Raw genomic sequence first — 16,138 nt, 5'->3', positions numbered from 1 at the left:
AACCTTGGTGTTGGGTGCGATGAGACGGATGGTATATGCAATGACTCCGGAACAATATCAAGCAATTCTGAGTGGGGCGCCGATACAAATTGGAATGCATACTGAACCTATTAAGGAAACTGAGAAAACCAAGAGGTGTACTTATAAACAATTTAGAGATGCAGATCCACCGACATTTAAAGGTGAGCCTAATCCACATGTAGCAGATACATAGATTAAGGAAATGGAAAGGGTCTTCAAAATCTCAGAGTGTCTTGAGGATCAAAAGGTAAAGTTTGCTACTCGCTCATTTAGAGGTGAAGTCGTGTTTTGGTGGGATTCAGTAGAACAAACAGAGGATATCGAAAAAATGACCTGGAGTAGGTTTAAAGACTTATTTTATGAGAAGTATTACCCCAAGAATGTTCAAAATGAAATGGAGGTGAAATTTATAAATTTGAAGCAAGAAAATATGTCTCACGAGGAATATCTCTCTAAGTTCTTAGAGCTATCCCGTTTTGCAAAGCATCAAGTAGATACTGAAGCTCATAAGTGCCAAATGTTTCAGGAAGGTCTAAAGCCACAAATTAAAAGCAGGGTGTCCATGTTGGAACTGGAATATTTTGATAAGTTAGTAAGTAAAGTAAGGATTATTGCAAAGGATTGTGAGGAAAGGAATCAGTTTTTCAACAATAAAAGAAAGGAACGAGATATGAGCGCCACTAGGAAGGATGAAAATCAAGGACCAAAGAAGAAGTTTCAGGATAAGGATAAGGGGAATAGTCAGAAGGGTATTATTCCAACATGTAAAATGTGTGGGAAGAATCATTCAGGAGAATGCATGAAAGGGAGCATCAATTGCTATAAATGTGGGAAGCCAGGACACAAGTCATTTTAATGCACTGAGGGCAACGTGAATCTATGTTACTACTGTAAGAAACCAGGACACATTGCTTTCAATTGTCCATCAAAGAATAACGGAGGAAATGCCAAGAAGGAAAACAAGAATGAAGAATCAGGAGCCGCAAAGCCAAAAGCAACTGCAAGAACATATGCTATGACCACCTATGAAGCTGAGAAGTCTAAATATGTTGTGTCAGGTACGCTTCAACTATGTGCTCAAGACGTTCATATTTTATTTTATTCTGGATCAACTCATTCATTCGTGAATATGAAATGCGTGAATAAGTTAAATGTATGTGATCAACCCTTGAATAAAGAACTATCATTAAAGCTTCCGAATGGGAAAAATTTGGTTATTTTTAAAGTTTATATAGATTGTCCTTTAGTGGTTGGAGGACAGACTTTTCCCGTGAACTTGTTGCCCCTAAAATTGAGCGAATTTAATGTCATCTTAGGAATGGATTGGTTAGCTAAGTATAAAGCTAACCTGAATGGTGAGAAGAAACGAATATGTCTGATAGGGCCCAACAAGAAGAAAGTATATTTCAAAGGAGATAACTTTGAAAAACCTAGTATTATGATACCGGCTCTAAAAGCAAGTAAAATGTTAAAGAAAGGATGTGAAGGTTTCTTAGTCTATGTGATTAGAGAAAATGAGAAAGAAAGTAAGATTGAGGATATTTCGATAGTTCGAGAATTTTTAGATGTTTTTCCTTAAGAATTACCGGGGTTGCCTCCTGAGAGGGAAGTCGAATTTGGTGTCGAGTTAGTACCAGAAGCACAACCTGTATCTAAAGCACCATATAGGATGACACCTAAGGAATTAGCTGAATTGAAGGTCCAACTACAAGAACTGTTAGATAAAAAGTTCATAAGGCCTAGTGTATCTTCTTGGGGAGCGCCCGTATTGTTCGTGAAGAAAAATGATGGTTCTCTACGATTATGCATCGATTATAGGGAGCTAAACAAATTAACAGTGAAGAATAAGTATCCTCTTCCATGAATAGATGATCTTTTTGATCAATTACAAGGAGTTAAATATTTCTCGAAGATTGACTTGCGCTCAGGTTATCATCAATTAAGTGTGAAGAAAGAAAGTATACCTTTAACGACATTTAGGACTCGATATGGTCATTATGAGTTTGTAGTCATGTCATTTGAGTAACAAATGCACCAGCACTATTTATGGACTTGATGAACCGAGTATTTAAGGATTTCCTGGATAAGTTTGTAGTTGTGTTTATTGATGACATCCTTATATACTCTAAAAGTGAGAGGGAACATGAGGAACACATAAGAATAGTGTTAAAACCCCTGAGATATGCTAAGTTTTCTAAGTGCAAATTCTGGTTAAGAAGAGTTAGTTTCCTTGGACATGTAATTTCAGAGGAAGTAATTTCTGTTGATCCTGCAAAGATTGAGGTGGTCATGGATTGGGAAAGACCAAAAACAGTAACTGAAATTCGAAGTTTTCTGGGCCTAGCTGGATATTATAGAAAGTTCATCCAAGATTTCTCTAAGATAGCGAGTCCATTGACAAATCTCATGAGAAAGGATATCAAGTTTATTTGGTCCGACGAATGTGAACAAAGTTTCAGTGAATTAAAGAAACGATTGACATCGGCCCCAGTACTTGCGTTGCCAGAAGGAACCGAGGGTTTTTGAAATATACAGTGATGCGTCAAAAAAAGGGTTGGGGTGTGTGCTAATGCAACACGGGAAAGTGATCACTTATGCGTCTCGTCAATTAAGAAATCATGAGAGGAATTACCCCACCCATGATTTAGAAATGGCGAAAGTAGTTTTTGCACTTAAAATTTGGAGACATTATTTGTATGGAGAGAAGTATAAGATCTTTATGGATCATCAAAGCTTAAAGTATATTTTCTCGCAAAAAGATTTAAATATGAGGCAAAGAAGGTGGTTGGAGTTGTTGAAGGATTATGATTGTGATATTTTATATCATCCTGGAAAAGCGAACGCCGGAACTGATGCATTAAGTCGTAAGAAGGTTGGAAATTTATCAAGTGTCATAGTGGGATCGACCAATCTGGAGGAACTTAAGAGACTTGAAATTGAAATGATTACACCAGAAGAATGTGAAAATTTATTGTATCAGATTGAAGTTAGACCGACATTATTAGAACGGATTAAGGAAGCTCAGAAGCAGGATGAACTCTTGAAGAAAATTTTGAAAAGCTCCAACTCTGAGTTATGCAAAAAGGATTTCAAGAAAGGAACTAACGATATTGTAAAGTTTCGGGATCGGGTATGTGTACCATCCGATGTAGAGATTAAGAGAGAGCTTTTATCAGACGCTCACTCGTCACTTTTTTCGGTACATCTAGGATCTACAAAGATGTATAAGGATTTGAGACAATATTTCTGGTGGCCTAAAATGAAAAGAGAAATTGCAGAATGGGTAGAAAGATGTTTAGTTTGTCAACAAGTAAAAGTGGAACATCAAAGGCCTGGAGGATTGTTACAGCCATTGCCAGTCCCTGAATGGAAATGAGAACATATTACAATGGATTTTGTACCAGGTATGCCAAGGACTCAGAAAGGAAATGATGTTATTTGGGTTATCGTGGATAGACTAACAAAAGGTGCACACTTCTTAGCTACATCGGAAACATCACCCCTGGAGAAATTAGCAAGGTTGTACATTCAAGAAATAGTTAGGTTGCATGAAGTGCCGATTTCAATCGTGTCTGACAGAGATCCGAGATTTACGTCAAGATTTTGGAATAGTTTCCAGCAAGAGATGGGTATTAAACTGAGTATGAGTACCGCCTTCCATCCTCAAACATATGGGCAATCAGAACGTACAATCCAGATCCTGGAAGACATGTTACGAGCTTGTGTGTTAGACTTTAAGGGAAGCTGGGAAGACCATCTACCTCTAGTGGAGTTTGCCTATAACAACAGCTATCAAGCGACAATTGGGATGACTCCATACGAAGCTTTATATGGACGTCGATGTCGAACACCGTTGTGTTGGGATGAAGTTGGAGAAAGAGAGTTGTTAGGACCTGAGTTGGTTCGCGTGACTACCGAGAAGGTTAAGTTGATTCAAAAGAGAATTTTAACGGCTCAAAGTAGACAAAAGAGTTACGCAGACAAGGATCGTCGAGATGTGATTTTTAAGGAAAGAGATTTTGTATTTCTTAAGATTTCACCATGGAAAGGAATTATGAGATTTGGAAAGAAATGAAAGTTAAGTCCCCGTTATATTGGACCATTCGAAATTCTTCGACGAGTGGGAGAAGTAGCATATGAACTAGCACTACCACCAAGTTTGGGTCATATTCACAAAGTTTTTGATGTGTCATATCTATGAAAATATGTAACAAATCCAACCCATGTTATAGAATATGAACCAATAGACATTCAGGAAAATTTACAGTATGAGGAGTATCCGGTGGAAATTGTTGATCATCGTGAACAAAAACTAAGAAATAAGAAAATATTCTTGGTGAAAGTAATTTGGAGGAACCACAATATTGAAGAAGCAACTTGGGAGCCGGAGGAAATGATGAAGTTAAAGTATCCCAATTTATTTGTGAAACCAAGTACGGAATGAATTTCGAGGACGAAATCCGTTTAAGGGGGAAAGGATGTAATATCCCCACCTAGAGTTTTGTTATAAATTTGTGTATAATAGAATTTGGATATTTCAGTATGTTGTTATAACAACTTTTAACAAGAATGTTGATCATTCGGCACAAATAGTTTTTTTCTCAAATTTATGTATTCACTCGTGTAATAAGTTAGAGGGGTCAAGTTGGTGTGCACAACTGTTTCAATGCCTGGTTAGATAAAGAAATGGAGGTAAACGATTTCACATGTTATCGATGAGGGATAAAAGGGAATTTAAGAAGATAAAATGAAGAGAGCAGAGGGACCCCTCATATTTCATAATGCACCTTTAAATTTCATACCAAGTCATATTTAAGTTTATTTAAGTTTCAGCCACGGCGACTTCAAGTACTATCAAGATTCAAGACGGTAAAAGCTAAAACCAAGGCGCAACGCATTGTGTCAAAGCTGATGCAACAAGACTAAGACTGTGATGATCATATAGAGAACTTTCATAAATAAGTATATATTTTTACATACAGGCTAGAAGAGTTTATAATTAAAAGTAATTGGAAAAGGTAATAATAATAACAAATAAATAAATAAATAAGTGATTTCACCTAAAAAGGAATGAGAGTCAAGGCTATACGTGGCTATCGCGGAGGAGCTCGGTTTGCCTTATACGTGGAACTCTAGAAGATGACTTAGTGTCATAAGCGTAAAAAAATAATAACAATAGAAAAAAAAAAGAGAAAAGAAAAGAGAGCAAAAAGAGAAAAGAGGAACCGGAAATAGAGAGAAGGGAGAGGGAAAGAGACTAAATAAAGAGAGAGATCAGGTGAGGTGAAGTTATAATACAGGAGCAAAACTTTCATCTGTAAATATATAAATTAAGGTACCCTCTATGATACTCCTTAACTTAATCTTATATATTTGTATGCAAAATATTTGCTTAAATTACTGAATGAAGTGAGGACTAAAAGTAGTATGTGCATAATTGAAAGAAGGAGTGTTGATCATAATAATGCAATTGAGTTTGAGATTTATAGTACTACATAACAGAATTTTTCTGCAACTTTGAGGAAGAAAGATAAGGTATAAATCCTAAGTAAACGAATTGATATTGAACTGAAAATTTTACTGGAAAGGGGTCTACTACTTAAGATGCAAACTAGAAATTTTCAGGAGTATTGATACATAGGATAATTTATTAAATATATATTACTGAAGTGTGCACAGATCATAAATTTTGGTTAAACTGAAATTTGTTTCGAGTATAACTTCAGTTTTATAATTACTAATGAGCTAAAATTTTAACTGGAGGTTCTTCTAAGGTATTAAGACATTCTGTAATTTTTCTATAATTTTTGAGGAATTATGGATACATGTTTCAGCGTGTGTCTGATAAAAACCGCATGCTGTTTTTTTCCAGGATGGTTTAGACATGTTGTCTTGTCATGAAATTTTAAGTATTAGTAATTATATAAGATATATGTAAGATAGGAAGTTATGGAAAAAAATATTAAAAGATGGGATGAATTGAATTGATTGAGAAGTAATATCTAAAAAGGGGTGAATTTTATGTTGTTAGTAAGCAAGAATGATTATATGTGATTAGAAGGGGATCACTTTGTGATTGGATTATAGATTGACCTTAAATATATTCTCATGGAATTATATAGGGCAAAAGTAACGGCTCTGGTCAAGAAACGATAAGGCTTAAAATACTTTAGCAAGAGAAACAAAAGAAAGCACAGTAAGTATATGTTGTATTATATTGATTACAAGAATGTGGGTTATGCTATATTTAAATTTTGTTACTACTAAAAATGTGTCATGTTGATTAATCTAAGTTGTTAATCATGTCAAGTTGATAATGTGTCATGGGTTTAGAAACTAACTAAAAAGTTAGCTAATTACTTGTGAGAAATTTAAATAAACATTAAACTAGTTAACCAACTTAACTAGTTATGATATTATGTTAAGAACTAGAACAAACTACTTATATTAGTTGATGAGGTCAACAAATTTCTAAATAATTAAGAAAAATGTTAAGGAAAGTTATAAAGTTGTATTTGTAAAGACGAATGAATCCATCTTGTGGCATGAAGATTACCGAAAGGTAATAGTTACGAAGATTACCGAAAGGTAATGGTTATGAAGATTACCGAAAGGTGTTATTCCTAGAGGACTAACAATGAGATTTACAGAAGGGGGGTTGAATGTAAATCTCAAAACTTTTTCAGGTTTTGAGAAGTTTATTAAAGCAGTGTGTTCTAGATGAACAAGTGTATGAATTGCTTTGAGCTAATGCAGACAGATATATATTCAAACACAAAATGTAAAGAACACAACAAACTTTAAAAACTTTTCTGGTGGATTTGTTGTTCCACCAGAGATGGTATATTAGAAAATCTGTGTTCAACAATGTTGATCACAGCTGCATCCTAGTACAAACTAGATGAATTTTCTCTCAAGATATTTCTTAACAGCTCTAGAAAATCTCTCTCTAATTACTAGCTTCTTCTTGGTTTATATATTACCAAGTGTACAAGTGAAAAACAATATAAAATTACAATAGTAAAATAAGTTCTTCACTTGCTTCTTTTCCTGTTCACTCAAGTACTTTGTTGACTATTGCATCTTTGTACTAAAGAAGAACGGCTGCTTTTTCTGTTGATCCTGAAATTCGGCTACCACATCTCAGTTTTCTCTGACAACCCATGTGCCTCTGTTTGTAGGTACAACTACCACTTATCAACGGCTAATTAGCAGAACATCCGTTGAAGCTTTCATCCGTTGATGACTTCATCCGTTGAAGGATGTTATCCGTTGAAGCTTTCATCCGTTGATGCTCTCATCCGTTGAAGGATGTTATCCGTTGAAGCTTTTAGAGACATCCGTTGAAGCTTAGCTTCTCATCCGTTGAAGGTCTTTAAGTCATCCGTTGATACCACTTCATTTATACAAAATTACAAGGCATGAAATATTTACAATTGGCCTTCCTATCTGCATATCATCTAGTAGTCAACATGACTCATAGTTTCTCTCAACTTCTAAGAATTACATTTTAAATACAGAGACTGAAATATGCTACAATACTAGACTTATTTCTAAGTAAAGCTACACCATCAACGGATAGCCAAAGTGGTCTTATCCGTTGAGGCTACAGACACTAAATTTCTACTTAAGTGTTTTGTTAAACATATCATCAAACTAATGCACATATATTCCTAACAATCTCCCCCTATTTATGTCTATAAGAATTGTAGGCATAAATTCAGGGTTAACTTGATGATAACAAAACACTTAACAAATATTTGAATTGAAACTAAGTAGAAATATAAAAGTGCTGCAAAAGTGTATGTACTAGGAGGTAATTGAAGATTTACAGTATTTCCAAGGGTGCTCCTCTAGCCTGAGCAAATCATCATTTTCTTCTTTGTTCCCTGGTTTTCTTTCCTAGCCCTTTGTCATTTTCCTCAATTTGGAGTTGGAGTTGTCTGAAGAATTCAGCTTCATCTTCATCACTGATATCCAACTTAGATTGCATTTCCTTGAGAGTTTCATTGCTGGCAATCTTGAGTTGGTCTTCAAGTCTGAAAAATCTTCTGACTCCTTTGTCATCTCTAAATTCCATCAACCAATGAGGTGATTTGTGAATTTTAGTTCCCCTTTCTTGTATGAGTAAGGTTCTGGGCAAAGCATTTGGTTCCCTCCAAGTCTTCCTTATGTTGGCAATCTTGTTGAGAATTTCAGTCTTGGCTGTTCTGGTAAAGCCAGAATCCTTTTTGATGGCTGAAAAGACTCTGATCAAGGTAGAGTAGCCTTCATTTAGAATCCTGTAGAGAGGCCATGTTCTTTCCCCAGCTCCCTTATATCTGAACACCAATCTCTCTGGTAGCTGTCTGTAGGCAGCTATTCCCCTTACTTCCTCCAGCTCATCCAGATAGAGATTAATGTCTGAAGCTTCTTTTATGTCACAGATGTGAACATAATCATCTTTAGAAATGGGTGGCTTAGGGTTAGGTTTTTGTTTTTGAGTGAATTTCTTAGAGGTTAGGGGAGGTGTAGATTTAGATTTTCTTTTCTGTTTCTTTGGTAGTGGTAGAGTGGTTAAAAAGGTAGGCAATGTGATGTTGTCCCAATCAATAGGTTCCTCTTTTGGAATGATTGGTTCACCATGGATATTTATAGAGGGATCAGCAACAAAAGGTTCAGGTATGGAAGGTAGTGGTTTAGATATAGATTTGGTATCTTCAGGGTTATCTTCACTCCTTCTGTGTGCCTTGGCCTTTCTTCTGTTTCCCTTCTGCCATTCCTCTATTTCCTCCATATTTTCACCAAATATGCTCCCAAGAACCTCATCTAAGTTAGCAATCTTTTCTTCACCCCTGACTTCAATTCCTTTCATTTCTTCAACTTGGCTTGACTTTAGCTGTTTTTCAAGCTTTGCTTGTGCTCTTTTGTCAGCCTTGAGTTTTACAGTTTCTTTCTTCAACCTTCTGGTTTCTTCCCTTTTAGCCTTTAGAAATTTGGGATGTCCTTGCATCACACAGATACTCTTTCCCTCTCTATAGATAAAGGCCATGTTCATTCTCTCACCCTTGTCCTTGGTCTCCTTCTTCTTTATGATGCTTGCACTTAGAACTTTGTCTCCATCAGGTTTTGGAAGAGGAAAGTCTACTTCCTTTATCTGAGCAAAGTCTAGGGGATTCTTTGTGGAGTCCATACTGGATCTAGTGTTAGGCTTTAGAACCATAGGTTTTAAATTCTTGAAAGAAGTCTCTCCAACCTTATTTCTCCCTACTGGCTTGAGCTCCATGTTGATTGGTTCAATCTTTGTGCTAAATTTCACAGATGTTGATTTATTTTGTGTAGAACCAAACACCAATTGTAACCTTTCATCAATTTTCCTCCATTGTTCTTTCATTTGTATTTCAGCTGCTGCTAGCTGAATCAAATCAATTCCATCAGGTTTTCCCTTGATTTGAATGATTGGAGAGGTAGTGATGGCAGGAACTAGCACTTTAGATATCTGAATCTTTGTAGAGGGCTCTCCTTCCCCTTCCCTTTTATTCTCCCCCTTTTTGTTATCATCAAGGAGAGGGGTCAAGCCTTGTGCTTTTGCCAGCTGCATTAGGAGATTGGTTTGAGATTGTTGGTTGAGAAGAAGGGTGGCCACAGAATCTTCAATTCCTTGAACTCTGTCTTCCAACTTGGCCAGCCTTTGTTCAGTAACTGATTCCTTTTTCAATCTCGAAACCAAGTCCTGCAAAGTACCATAGGGCATGACTGAATCCAATTTTTCTGAAGTGAAGGATTTCAAGTCAGCAATATCTTTCCTGAGATCATCTAGACTCATATTTTGCTTTACTTTCTGCAACTTCATGAGATGCAGTGAGTCCAGGTGAGCTTGGAGGATAGCCTTGATATTTGCATTTGAAGTGTTCTGAATGGCCTGTTGAATAGTGATGATTTGTTTGACCAAGTGGACATTGAATTCACCTGTTCTATGCTCCTTAGTCAGGGCCCATTCAGGTAGATTAGGAATGGAACTAGGGTCTTCATCTCCCCCTATGTTCATGCTTCCATCAGAAGAAATAGAGTCATCATCATCAGAATTTACTCCAAATTCCTCAGATGGCTCACCAGCTGTAGAAGGCATCCTGTTAATAGCAGCTTTATCCCTTTGAAGAGATTCTGTTGTGTGCACTAGATGTAGTGTCCTTTCTGCCTCCTCATTGCCCTGAGCAGCCAACATTTGATAGGCTGTCACAGGATGAGTAAAAGTGTCAGCATCCAAGGAAATGTTATCAATTACAGCTTTGTAATGTTGCTGTAATTGTCTTTCCTTTTCAGCATCATCCACAATCATTGACTCATGAGCAATGGCTGGTTCCACCCTTGTATCAACTGTACCTGCTTTTCTCTCTTTTTCTCTATGTTCTTGCATCAGGGGCTCCCCCTGGCTCACACATCTCACTCCCTCACCTTCACCTTCTAAGGTGGTACTCCACTCACTGACTTTTGCCATGCTGGAAGAAATAGCATGCATTTTTGTGCTCTCAATCTCTCCTTTTGCCTGGGAGCAACCCAGCCTCTCACTCAAATTTTCACTCCCTGCCCTCAATCCTAAAAGTGATTGCACAGTATTCATGTCTTCTACACTTGGAATCATTTCAGTTATTTGTGTAGAGACTATCAACGGATGTGGAATATCCGTTGAAGTTGAAACTGTTGTTATCAACGGATAACTGCTGTTAAGCTTATCCGTTGAAGAGCAACCACTTGTCAACGGATGAGTGATATCCGTTGAAGAAGGAAAAGAAGATGAAATTGAAAGTGATATAACTGTTGAATCTGTATAGATTGATTTGATATGTGTTGATACAGATCCTTCAATTATATCTGAAAGAATTTGCGGGTGATCCAACAAATCATCTAAAAGATGATGATCACCTGTATTTGAGTGGGGCTCCTCCCTGAGTTGTAAAGAGGGAGAATCAGGAATTGATGGGAATAACATATCCACATCCAGAGATGGTGAAGAAGTATTTGGTGATTGATGTGTAGTTATTGTGAGAGAATGGGGCTGTGACTCCACATTTATTGGAGTCACATCAAACTGAGTTTGAGAAGGCACAGAGACAGATGGATGTATCTGTGCAGTGTGTGCACCCTGTGTAGAAGATTGGGTTCTAGCCTTCTTTCTTCTAATAAAAGCTTTTGTAGGTGAGTGTTTGGCTTTAGTGTCCCTCCCTCTTTTGTTCTGTGTTCCTGGTTGGGAACTCTTTTCAATAGTAACATCCTTTTGGGAGGATGCTACTAGGGATGTGCTAGAAACCTTTTCAACCACCACAGCTTTTTGAGAAACTGGGGCTTGGCTAGCTTGGGAAGCACTCAACTCTCCTTCCTTATCCTGGGGGTTTCTTTGATGTTCACCCCTCCCCTCACCACTCACACCCTGATCACTTCCCTCAGGGTTAATGGTTGTTGTTACAACTGTTGTCTTTTGAGAAACAACAGAGGTGGTTTTCTTTGTCTTGGATTTTGAAAGTTTAGATTTGGTGACCTTGGTAGAAATCTGTTGGGGCATTGACACAGATTTCATGGCCACACTAGAAGATAAAGAAATAGAGGGGTTGGAAGAAGTAGGAGTTGTAGAAGCAATTACCTCACCTACCTGGGGTGCATTCATGATTGGTAAATATACCAATTGCACACTGCTGTTGAGATCCATTCTCAATAAGTCTGCAAGAACTCTTTTCTCTTGTGCCCAGCACTTGAGTTTATTATTCTCATTGATAATGACTAAACCTTCAGCAACATGGTTAGCCAATAACATAAAGAATCTAGCATAATAAATGTTATTAGGTCTATTAGCTTTGTTACCTAATCTAGTACCTAATTCTAGCATCACATAGTTGCTAAAGTTAAAGTACCTATCAGAAACAAGCATATAGAACATATTAACAAGAGATGAAGTTATAGCATCAAAATTACTAATTTTCCCAGAGAAAACCTTTATGAAGGCATCCCCAAGAAAACTCCATTCTTTCCTAAGGCCTTTTCGTCTAATACCCCCTAAATTAGCAGAGTTAAGAGAGTAACCTATGGAATCTAACATGCTGGATACATCACTATCAGTGTGTGGTGTCATGGCATTGTTCTCAGGTAATTTAAAACATGCTTGTAAGTCATCACAGTTAATACAGTGATTTTTACCTTTGAGAGTGAAGGAGATAGTCATATCCATGGAGTTGAACTCAGCAGTTGTCCAAATCTCCTCAACTACTTCACAGAAAATCGTTGGGGCTTCCAGCATTGCATAGCTAAGTTTACAGTTTTTGATGAAGTCCATCATTTTGTGATAATCTGAGTGGGCTTCATTCTTTTCTACCAGAGCTATGAAATTGTTCTTCTCGTAGATGAACCCAGATTGAGACATAATCTTCACGACCGGTGCCATTGTTGTGAGTAGAAATTGCAGAGAATAACTTGAAGGTTTTGCAGAGAGAAAATGGTAAATGCTTGAAATTCTAAGAAAGCGTAAAGTAATAATGAACAATCAGAAGGGCTTATATGCTTTCAAAGAAAAAGAAATAAATAAAGGATTAATCAATAAATAGGTGTTAGTGAATTTCAGCCGTTTAAGAATAAACTGTAAGTATTCTAATAACTACCTTTAAAACCAATACATACAGATGTATGTATGGTATCAACGGTTAAGAAAATAGAATCAACGGCTGTGAAACACCTCAAACGTCTGATGTGACATTTCAACGGATAATGTAAATTGTCATCCGTTGAAAGGTACTTCAGCTTTATCCGTTGACGGATAAAAGTTCCAGAGATATACTTATCTTTCAACGGATAATGAATATCCGTTGATAGAGCAATTTTGACTTTCAACGGATAGGGAACATCCGTTGATGGAATAAACTTTGTTAAAAGTCAAATTTGTTCTAGCAACTAATATATTTCAGGCTTCACATCAAATTGCAAAGAAGACATGAATTTTAAGAGTAATTAAGCATACCTAGCTCACTTACCAATCTTGTGAATGTTGATTCATCAAGTGGCTTGGTAAATATATCAACAATTTGTTGTTCACTTGGAACAAAATGTAGTTCCACTGTACCATTCATGACATGCTCCCTGATGAAGTGGTACTTAATATCAATGTGCTTGGTCCTTGAGTGCTGCACAGGATTCTCTGTTATGGCTATGGCACTTGTGTTGTCACAAAAGATAGGTATTCTATCAACATGAAGTCCATAATCAAGGAGTTGATTCCTCATCCATAACATTTGAGAACAGCAACTTCCAGCAGCAATGTATTCAGCCTCAGCTGTAGAAGTAGAGACTGAATTTTGCTTTTTGCTAAACCATGATACAAGCTTGTTTCCCAGGAATTGGCAGGAGCCTGTTGTACTTTTCCTGTCTATTTTGCAACCTGCATAGTCTGCATCTGAATAACCAATTAGATCAAAGCCAGATTCTCTAGGATACCAAATTCCTAAATTTGGTGTACCCTTGAGATATCTGAAAATTCTCTTGATAGCAATTAAGTGAGACTCCCTAGGATCAGCTTGAAATCTAGCACACAGACATGTAGCAAACATTATATCTGGTCTGCTAGCAGTTAAATATAAAAGTGAACCAACCATGCCTCTATAACTTGTAATGTCCACAGACCTTTCAGTCTTATTTAATTCAAGTTTGGTGGCAGTGGCCATGGGAGTTTTTGCAGATGAACATTCCATTAAGTCAAACTTCTTTAAAAGATCATGAATATATTTAGTTTGACTAATGAAAATTCCATTATTAACTTGTTTAATTTGTAAACCAAGAAAATATGTTAGTTCTCCCATTAGGCTCATTTCATAATTACTTTGCATTAGCTTAGCAAACTTTTTACAAAGTTTATTATCTTTAGAACCAAATATTATGTCATCTACATAAATTTGAACAAGTATACTAGAGCCATTAACATTTCTAAAGAAGAGAGTTTTATCAACAGTACCTCTAGTGAAGTGATTCTCCAAAAGAAATTTTGATAATGTTTCATACCAGGCTCTAGGTGCTTGCTTCAGTCCATAGAGTGCTTTCAACAGATAATACACATAGTCTGGAAAATTTGGATCTTCAAATCCTGGAGGTTGACTTACATAGACTTCTTCCTCTAATTTCCCATTTTGAAATGCACTCTTGACATCCATTTGATAGACTTTGAAATTGGCATGGGCTGCATAGGCTAGAAAGATTCTGATAGCTTCAAGTCTTGCAACAGGAGCATATGTCTCATCAAAATCTATTCCCTCTTGCTGAGAATAGCCTTTAGCAACCAATCTGGCTTTATTCCTTATGATAATGCCATTTTCATCCATCTTATTTCTGAATACCCATTTTGTATCAATAGGACTCTTGTTCTTTGGTTTGGGTACCAGCTTCCAAACTTGGTTTCTCTCAAATTGGTTTAGCTCTTCCTGCATAGCTAATATCCAATCTGGATCCAATAAGGCTTCTTCCACTTTCTTAGGTTCCTCCTGAGATAGAAAACTACTATACAGACATTCATCTTGAGTAGCTCTTCTTGTTTGCACTTTAGATGATGCATCACCAATGATCAGTTCAAAGGGATGATTCTTGGTCCATTTCCTTTGAGGTGGAAGATGAGCTCTAGATGAGGTGATCTCAGTATTGTCATGATGTGAGATAAAGTTTTGATTAGTTGAAACTCCCCCTGAGTTGTTGGTCCTTTGCAGGGAACTTGGAGTTCCATCAATTAATGATGTAAATTGATTATCAGTTGATGAGCTATGATCAACGGATGCTTCATTAAGTACTTCAACGGATGATGCACAATGTCTTTCAACGGATGCTGAATTTTGTGCATTATCCAGGAGCAAATTTTGTATTCCTTTTGAAGTGTCGTCTCCATCAATCTCTTCTTCACTATCATCACAATATATTTCAATATTGTCAAATTTGAGTCTCTCATAATGTTCCTCATCTGTTAGTCCATCAATCTTTTTATCATCAAACACAACATGCACAGATTCCATAACAATGTTGGTTCTTAGATTGTAGACCCTATAAGATTTTCCAGCTGAATAACCAACAAATATTCCTTCATCAGCCTTTGCATCAAACTTCCCTTTATGGTCAGATTGATTCCTCAGTATAAAACATTTACATCCAAAGACATGAAGAAAGTTTAGAGTTGGTTTTCTTTTCTTGAACAACTGATAAGGAGTCATGCCTTTAGCTTGATTGATCAAAGAAATATTTTGAGTGAAACAGGCACAATTAACAGCTTCAGCCCAAAAATATGTTGGTAACTTTGATTCTTCAAGCATTGTTCTGGCAGCCTCAATTAAAGATCTGTTCTTTCTTTCAACTACCCCATTTTGCTGAGGTGTTCTTGGAGCTGAGAACTCATGCATGATTCCATTTTCTTCACAGAACAGCCTTAATGTCAAATTCTTGAACTCAGTTCCATTGTCACTCCTGATGTTTCTTACCTTCAAGTCAGGATGATTATTGACTTGCCTGATGTGATTGATAATGATTTCACTTGCTTCATCCTTTGATCCAAGAAAACAGACCCATGAGAACTTTGAGAAATCATCTACAATCACTAAGCAATATCTTTTTCTTGCTATTGACAATACATTGACTGGTCCAAACAAATCCATATGTAGCAGCTGTAATGGTTCATCAATTGTTGTTTCAAGCTTCTTCTGAAATGATGCTTTCCTTTGTTTGCCTTTCTGAAAAGCATCACACAGACCATCCCTTGAGAATTCAACAAGAGGAATTCCTCTTACTAAGTCCTTTTTGACTAGATCATTCATTGTCTTGAAATTCAAATGGGATAGCTTCTTGTGCCATAGCCAACTCTCAACTGAACTTGCTTTGCTGAAGAGACAAGTAATAGATTCTGCATCTGTAGAGTTGAAGTCAGCTAAGTACACATTTCCTTTTCTAACTCCAGTTAGAACCACTTTGTTGTCTTTCTTACTAGTGACAACACAGGCTTCAGAATTGAAGGAAACTGTATTCCCTCTATCACATAGTTGACTGATACTCAGTAAGTTGTGCTTGAGACCATCAACTAATGCAACTTCTTCAATGATGACATTCCTTGTTGAAATCAAGCCATATCCCA

The 16,138-nt window shown here is 36.7% G+C and overlaps 1 protein-coding gene across 1 annotated transcript; it reads left to right on the top strand.

Moving 5' to 3' along the window:
* Positions 1-223: 223 nt before the first annotated feature.
* LOC141701053 (uncharacterized) lies at positions 224-2,547 on the top strand. The gene is made up of 3 exons (XM_074504696.1): positions 224-770; positions 924-1,079; positions 2,270-2,547. Exons 1-3 carry the CDS (start codon positions 224-226, stop codon positions 2,545-2,547), a joined length of 981 nt encoding a protein of 326 aa, XP_074360797.1.
* Positions 2,548-16,138: the final 13,591 nt, after the last annotated feature.

Source organism: Apium graveolens, unplaced genomic scaffold, assembly GCF_009905375.1.
Source record: "Apium graveolens cultivar Ventura unplaced genomic scaffold, ASM990537v1 ctg3274, whole genome shotgun sequence".
In the NCBI taxonomy this organism is placed as follows: domain Eukaryota; kingdom Viridiplantae; phylum Streptophyta; class Magnoliopsida; order Apiales; family Apiaceae; genus Apium; species Apium graveolens.
This window is presented reverse-complemented; position numbering and strand designations above follow the sequence as displayed.

Coding starts and splice junctions, on each gene's coding strand:
- LOC141701053 (XM_074504696.1), top strand. CDS start 224: ATGGAAAGGGTCTTCAAAATCTCAGAGTGTCTTGAGGATCAAAAGGTA. Junction 771..923: donor TAAGGGGAATAGTCAGAAGG/GTATTATTCCAA, acceptor GTAAGAAACCAG/GACACATTGCTTTCAATTGT. Junction 1,080..2,269: donor GTCTAAATATGTTGTGTCAG/GTACGCTTCAAC, acceptor ATGTAATTTCAG/AGGAAGTAATTTCTGTTGAT.